This window comes from Aythya marila, assembly GCF_965140915.1.
Source record: "Aythya marila genome assembly, chromosome: 1".
Classification (NCBI taxonomy): Eukaryota; Metazoa; Chordata; class Aves; order Anseriformes; family Anatidae; genus Aythya; species Aythya marila.
The window spans coordinates 44,189,694-44,197,709 of record NC_139042.1 but is presented as its reverse complement, the minus strand read 5'-3'; the positions used below and the strand labels follow the sequence as shown (position 1 = coordinate 44,197,709).

General features: G+C 46.5%; 1 protein-coding gene across 1 annotated transcript; it reads left to right on the top strand.

Moving 5' to 3' along the window:
• The first annotated feature begins 1,495 nt into the window (after positions 1-1,495).
• Positions 1,496-7,305, top strand: KCTD12 (potassium channel tetramerization domain containing 12). The gene has a single exon (XM_082766743.1). The coding sequence runs from the start codon at positions 1,639-1,641 to the stop codon at positions 2,650-2,652; it is 1,014 nt and encodes a 337-aa protein (XP_082622869.1). The 5' UTR covers positions 1,496-1,638; the 3' UTR covers positions 2,653-7,305.
• The last annotated feature ends 711 nt before the right edge of the window (positions 7,306-8,016 follow it).

Below are 8,016 nucleotides of genomic sequence, written 5' to 3'. Positions count from 1 at the left end.
GTGTGGAGAATTGCCCCTAAAATACGGAAACAAAACAAAGATCCCCTGTATGCTAGCAGTTAAGTCATGTTATTTTCCTTTTTTTTTTTTTTTTTTTTTCCCCTAGTGACAAACTTGTATCTTTAAATGGGTAGCAAGTCAATTTCATTCAGTCTTTTAATTTTTTTTTCCTGATCTTCCAAAACTACGGTTCTAACCTCTTGCCTATTCCTCTCAAAATAAAGAAGTGAGAGATGGAAACAAGTCACTTGTTATAAAATGTCAGCAAAATATCAGATTAACCTAATTTGCCATTTTGCTCTCACAGATGAAAATACGTGGTGGTTGAAGTCCTGGCAGCCTGCTTTTCCACATGGAAAAAGCAATATTCCACACCTCTGGTACCTTATTCTTAGATTTGTGCAGATTAATCTCCTGTAACTTCCGAGTGTCCAGTGCCACAAGCGCACATCCTTCCTTAGAGCACAATACGTCTGTCAGCTCTCTCGCAACACACTGTTCTTTTTTTGTCATCTATTCCCTTTTCAAAACTTTTATTTCTCAACACCGTCTCTTCTTCCTCTTCTTCTCTTGGGCAAATTTAGCTTGCTTCTCGAGAACTAACTTGCTTTTCCTTCCGCACACATTTCTCAGTATCTGAAGCACTTTTAACCCTGTCTCTGCATCTCCTGATTTCTAGTTCGCAGACCAATGCATTACGGTATTTGCAGTAGGGCAGGGCAGAGAGGGCTTCTTTCTCACCTGTGAAAGGAAAGGAGAGCCCTGCCTGCTGCCTTCACGCTCCTCAGCTCCTTTTGTCCTTTCAGTTGTTCTCTCGAGGAAGAAACCACGCTCAAACTCACAGAGGAGAGCGACTGAGCGCCCCAAAGCAGCAGCTCTTTGCGGCTTCTTGTAGAGAGACACGGAAAGGCAGACGAAATTCGAGCAAAAGCCCGAACCGTGAGTTAAACGCTCTCTGCCAACGCATTTTAAATAGGTGCTTATGTTTCGCGCAGATCCTGATGCACCTAGTTAACCCAAATTAAACCGCAGCTGTAAGGGCACCCAGCCACATACAAAACCACACACACACACGCGAGGAGCCAGGCTCTCAGGGCAAACCGCTGCTCGACATGCGGCCGGGGGACACCCCATCACCCGGGGGTCCCTCCCTCTGCCGGAGCCGAGCCCCGATGCCGGTGCCACCTAACGGGACATGCTGCAGCAGCTCCCGCGGCTCCTGCACCTCGGCAAAACCGACCGAGGGCGGCGAGCCCGTGGCTGCTTCCCCTCCTGCGAGAGGGAAAAGGGGCCGGGGGGCAGCCGGGCGGGGAGGCAGGACGGGGCGGGGGGACGGGGCTGACGCAGGGTCCCCCGGCCGTCCCCGTCGCCGTCTCCGTCCCCTCCCCGCGCTCGGCTCTGCCCCCCGCCAGCCTCCCCCGCCTCCCGCTACATAAACGCGGCCCCGCCGCCGGGGCTCGCCGCTCGCAGCCCGACGGAGGCTCCTCCTCGGCCCCTGAGCGGAGCGCGGCGGCCGCCCGGCTCCAGGCACCGACGGGGCGGGAGGCTCCGGCGGCGGCGGCAGGAGGAGGAAGAAGAAGAGGAAGAGCAGGAGGAGGAGCGGCGGCGGCTCCCCGCCGGCGGCGGGCTCCCTCCGGCATGGCCCTGGCGGACAGCGCCCGCGGGCTGCCCAACGGCGGCGGCGTCTCGCCGGCGGCGGGGAGCGGGGCGGCGGCGGCGGCTGGGGGGGGTCCGGGCGGCTGGGCGTCCTTCCCGGAGATCGTGGAGCTGAACGTGGGCGGGCAGGTGTACGTGACGCGGCGCTGCACCGTGGTGTCGGTGCGCGACTCGCTGCTCTGGCGCATGTTCTCGCAGCAGCAGCCCAGCGAGCTGCCCCGGGACAGCAAGGGCCGCTTCTTCCTCGACCGCGACGGCTTCCTCTTCCGCTACATCCTGGACTACCTGCGGGACCTGCAGCTGGTGCTGCCCGAGCACTTCCCCGAGCGCAGCCGCCTGCAGCGGGAGGCCGAGTACTTCCAGCTGCCCGACCTGGCGCGCCGCCTGGCGCAGGCACGGGCAGCCGCCGCCGCCCGCCCCGCCGCCCTGCACCGCGACGGCTCGCTGTGCGCCGACGAGCCGCCGCCGGCGCTGCTCGGCTACCTGGAGGCCGAGCCGGCCGACGGAGGGGGCGGCGGTGGCGGCGGCAGCGCCGTCGGGGCGTCCGCGCCGTCGCCCACCGCCAGCCGCAGCCCCTCGGGCGGGCCGCTGCTGACGCCCTCGCAGTCGCTGGACGGGGCGGCCGGGCGGCGCTCCGGGTACATCACCATCGGCTACCGCGGCTCCTACACCATCGGCAGGGAGGCTCAGGCCGACGCCAAGTTCCGCCGGGTGGCGCGGATCACCGTGTGCGGCAAGACGGCGCTGGCCAAGGAGGTCTTCGGCGAGACGCTCAACGAGAGCCGCGACCCCGACCGCCCCCCCGAGCGCTACACCGCCCGCTACTACCTCAAGTTCAACTTCCTCGAGCAAGCCTTCGACCGCCTCTCCGAGGCCGGCTTCCGCATGGCCGCCTGCTCCTCCACCGGCACCTGCGCCTTCGCCCCCGAGCAGGGCGGCCTCGCCGACGACAAGATCTGGACCAGCTACACCGAGTACGTCTTCTGCCGGGACTGAGCCCCGCCCGGCGCAAGGAGGACAAGCAGAAGGGACGCGGCCCCTCGCCCTCCTCGCCCCCAGCCCCTGCAGCCCCCTGCTCCTGCACGCACCTCCTGAGAGCCCCGGGGGTTGGGTGCCACCGTGTCGCGTCCCACCTTGGCCACCATTTCGTGGCCCGCCTGGGCCGCCGTGTTGTGGTGCCTTGGCCGCCATGGCGCGGCACGGCAGCCCTCTGCCTTCTCGCACCGCTGTTTTTTCCCCCCTCACAGCCCCCAGTAGCTGTGGTGGTAGCGGGGAGGGAGAGAGGGAGAGCAATGGTAGACAAACACCCATCCCAGGAAGGTGTGTGCGTGTGCACAGCTCCTACGTCTCCTTGCACGAGGGAGGTGAGGGGTAGTAGCCCTGCCAGGGTGGGATATGAAAAACAAAACAAATCAAAACAAAACAGTTGTGTAGGGGCCAAGGAACTTATTTTTTTTCCAGTTGCTTTTCAGCGACTTCTGTTGAAGGTGGCACAACAAATAGCTGTCTTTTCTCATCCCCATACTCCCACTGAGGTTCTGCCTTGTTGGGCAGATTTGCAGTGGCCCATTTTATTTCCCCTCCCCAAAGTGATGCCAACCTGTGAATGACTGAAAGCGATACCTGTTGGTGAAGGCTTGGCACAGCAGCTCACATTTAACCTGTAGAGATGAATAATTTTGCAGGAAGTGCGTGTGACCCTTTGTTACCAGTTGCATCCATATCCATACCCTCTCTTCTGCCTAAACCTCTGAACTTTTCCAGGCTGTTAAACTGGGCCATGGCCTGCATAGCACGTGCGTGAGGCTGATATGAAAGGACTGATTCCCTGGATAATGAACCACTTGAACTGCAAAGTGTCCTCACAGACACATTTGTTCCCACTAAAGGTCAAGTGACAGCTCTTTGAAAACCTAAATTGCTTATACATTGTAACTTTCACGGGTGGTCCTTATGATTCTCTTGAAGTCACTGTCTGCAATATGCATAGAAAATTCAATGCATATTTCCTTAATCACCCTCAAGATGACTGGGGTGAGATAACAGCTAGGCTTGCTATAGTGAAGGTAGGGTCTTTTTCCCGTTAAGGTGAAACCACGTATATTGAATTGAAGCAGATGTACATTATAATTGTAATCAAGAACACCCTGCTTATTACTTTGTTTTTTTTCATTTTAGTGCTGTAAAACTTTGAAGCCAACAGAATCAATGCCGAAGCAACTTTTTTTTTAAGAAACAGCTTCTTGTTTTTCATGGCAGTATTATAGGGAAAGTGACACTGCTGAGAGTTCAGTACCTCTTCCTAGACACAGTCATTCTTAGAAAGCATTAAGCCCCATCCTTATGAAAACATGAACGATGCCAGCTTTCTTCAGGGGAAATTACCCCTTTAAAGCTGTGGTCATGTCTTTCTTGGAGAAGGCAGCTGTAGCTTGCTTTGGAACATACAATCTGAGTAGCGGTTTTTACAGTATGGAAAGTGAAGCAGCTCTTTCCCATAAATTCCTGAAGATTTGAGTACAAAAGCACTTTAAAACCTGATTTTGAAATCTGTGTTGTCCGTTTAAGACAGTGACAGAAAAGTATCGTTAAATATATCCTGAGTATTGAAGAATTTAGCATATTAATGGTTGAAGTTGCATTTTTAAAACTATTGAATAACAGATTGTTCTAACCCCAAATTTAGAAATACTGCTAGCACTTGTATCTAACCAAAGAATTTCATTGTAGGTTTTTATTTTAAAAAGCTTAATTCCTTTGAAAAGAGCTATAGCTACGTATGCATTGAGTTTCAGTGCTTAGTCTTTGTGTTCACCACTTGGTCTTTCGCTAAGTACATGTACAATTGCATAAAACTGAAAATAATTTGCATAGCCATGATTTTTTTTATGTTAGCAAGATTGTTTATCAGTGTGATTAAAGTGATGATGCACATATGAAAGCTCTGAATGTTGTCCAGTTGTAGATAGATGTATAATGGGGTATTTTTAAAAGGACAGAAATGTGTAACCTGTCATGTTAGATGAGCAATAAGACTGAGTGAGAGGCCAATACACCTGAAGACAGAACGAAACCTGTTTGTCCTATGCCTTACTCTGAGATGATTTCTTTGTGCATAACTTATTTATACCACAAGTGAAAGGATATTGATCACAGCTACTAGGTCTTTAAAATGTCATTCTCAAGAATAATGACTGTCTTTTTCTAGTTTCTGTTCTGAAGTACTTCCGAAGTATGTTTTTTAATATTTTGTATAAAATCAGTTTTCAGTAAAGTGTTAAAATTCGCTCTAGATGGCTTTCTTTTTTTAAGAATCTTGTAGCTTACTAAATCCATCATAGAAGCTATGAATAGGGGCAGTTTCAAATTGAACTTGTGATTTAGTGTATATATATATACAGTATATAAACATTTTAGACGAATCATTTAGTTTTTTAATCATTTTAGTGCTACAAAATTTCATAGTATATCTCGCTGAACATTTGCATATTACACTGTGTACATAATCTGGTAATGTTTTATTGGATTCCTATTCCTGTTTCTAAGGACAAAACTGAAAATGAATATCAACATAATTGTAGAACTGAAATTGATGGCATATTTGCTTGAATGTGAATCATAACTAAACTTCTAGGTGGTTGAATGCATCTCTAAAACAATGATTGCCTGTATTTTGATCAGTGAATGCCTACCCATTTTCTGGCAGATGATCCAGAAACTCTCGTATTTTTAAGCAAAAGTGGGTATAATAAAATCATGAACTGATGATTTTTTTTTTTTTTTAATATTTGTGTTTGTGCTCAAAACTCTTAAGCATGATTACTATTAGGCAATGGGCCCCCTCATTTACTTATGAGTTATCAAGACCTTGGTTTAAAATGATAGTGCCATAAATACAGTAGTCTTTTATGACATGCCACAGAAGCCTAGATATTTTCTTAAACGTTAATCGGTAATTTCAGTCAAATTTTTAAGAGGTAAAATGCCCCGCGTGAAGTCACTGAGTTTGGATAGTTCCCTCTAGTGAGAGCTCAAAGAATGGGTCAACAAGATGACTCTGCTGATCTGTTAACCTGTGGAAGGACAAAATCCAGAGGCACACTGCTGGGGTCCTGTATATGGTGTGTCACAGTTGTTCACAGGTCATATTCTTACAGATAAATGCAGTAGCATTCGTAAGTGCTATTAAAAAACAAAGGCAGTCATTCTTTAATTGGAAGTTAAGGCATAGGTCTTTTTCACTAATGCATATCATGAAGGGTGACCGCAGATGTTTGATAGGATGTTTATATTTTTATACATGTAGATAACAAACCACTTACTCATTCTTACTTTCTCATGTATAGCATTGAAAATAAAGATCCTCCTAGGAAACATGCATACCAAATTATATTGTTGTTCTTTAAATATTAACGCAGTTGTGATTTATGCTGTCCTTTTTACTCATGTTAAAGATGTCATTAGCTTTGCATTCTGTTCCACAGTCTCATATTCATAACTTCAGCAAAGGTTCCTAGCTGATAAATAAAACAGAAACACTGAATAAAGAAGAGGTATTTCTAGTAACACCCATAGCATGACAAACAGAAATGTATAATGCTCAGACTGCATATTTCCTTTCACGGTGTCACAGAAAATTTTTGTGGTACTACTCAGCATAAATCAGTCCTCAGTAAACCGTAGTGACTAAATAGCTTAATCTGAAAAGTACAAAACAATTTTATTTTACATTTTTTAATGAACCCAGAAAATAATGAAATTGGATACAATATTCATATAATGAAAGAACCATTAATACCCAAAGAAAGATCTGAGAGAAATGTGTGCAGAAACTGTCAAGGAACAGAACGGTGATTGTATTGGCTGCCCTATGAACTATTATAATCCTAGTGGGATGTGTTGTGGTTGGATTCATAGGAGATTAATAATGAATTGCTTGTAAAATCCACTTGTGTAAAGCACCTGTATAAGTAATAGATCTTTCTTGGGTAGAATGGTTATAATGCAAAGGCATGTTGATCAAATCATTTTGTTTGATGGATTGTATTTGAGAGTTTTGTTATCCCATAATACAAGAAGGGAGGTTGTTCCATAAGCAGAAAAAAATTGTCTTTTCTTCAGGTGTAGGTCTCATTTCCTTTATTTTTCAACTTCAATTACTCTGATCAGCTGAGTCCCCTTTGTTTTACTTCTACTAGGCAAAAGATGGCATGCTCTGGCAGAGGCATCTTCTGCTACACCGAAGGTCTTTTTTCTTTTTTTTTTCTTTTTTTTTTTCTTTTTTTTTTTTTTTTTTTACTTTTCTCCTTTACGCAACCAGCAATATTCATGGCGTTTGTAAGAGTATAACATCTGTGAGTTTTCTTCCAATTTTTGTTTGAAATTGCCCATGAGCTCAGAAGTTATTAAGGAGGACAGATGTCCATCCAAACAGCAATGCGAGTGCATGAGCCTTATTTCCTTAGGAAGCAAGGCTAACAGCAAATTACTATAATTAATGCTTGGCACTGTTTATATAAAATCTTTTGTCAAAGGAGGATGCAGTAGTCCAAGTGCACTAAGTCCTTGTAGATTGAGGAGGCAAGAGGCCACGCTCACTTTTGCAACACTGGCCAGACAACCAAATGAACGGGTGCGCTAGAATGGCTTAAAACTTTTTTTTTTTTTTTTTTTTTTTTTTTTTTCCCAGCCTGCAGATTTCTGCATTGCTTCCAAGAGCAGCTCTGACAGCTGTGAGCCTTGTTACAACAACCCGCCTTGGCTGTCTGTCTTAAACCCATCTGTTGGTACCTTTGCTAGAGAGGATTTCTGTTATGAATGTGGAGCTTTCAGGACTCCTGCCCTTTTGGCGAGCAGAAAATGATCATGATGCACAAGAAAATATTTTCCAGAGGCTGGGTTTGACTCAGTTTTTTATTATATGATATCTTCAGCGTATTTGTTAATAAAAAATAGCAGAAACGCTTTATTTATTTAGAAAGCACTAGCATGAGCTTTATGAAACTGATTGCTAATTTTGTTTTTCATAAAGCTGAGCTGTGTGTGCTGTCTCTTCACAGTGAACTGTACTTGCTGTAAGGCTCTGCTGCTAAACAAAATTGTTGTTCATGATTGCTGAAGTACCAATGCCACCATCGCAAGTCTGTTGGAAACAGGCAGCATGACAGCAACCACTGTCAGTCATATTATCACATTTCTTCCCTGTTCCTCTCTCCACTGTGTTCAAACTGGAATAAAATGGAGCTCTGTTATACATTTCTTGCTCTAAGAGTTATTTAGCACATAGTATGGAATATTCGATACCTCCATCAAAGCTGTTAGCAACAGTGTGTCAAGTTTCTTACAGATCTATTTCCTTGT

Excerpts from the sequence above, each read along its gene's own strand:
- KCTD12 (XM_082766743.1), top strand. The coding sequence starts at position 1,639 with ATGGCCCTGGCGGACAGCGCCCGCGGGCTGCCCAACGGCGGCGGCGTC.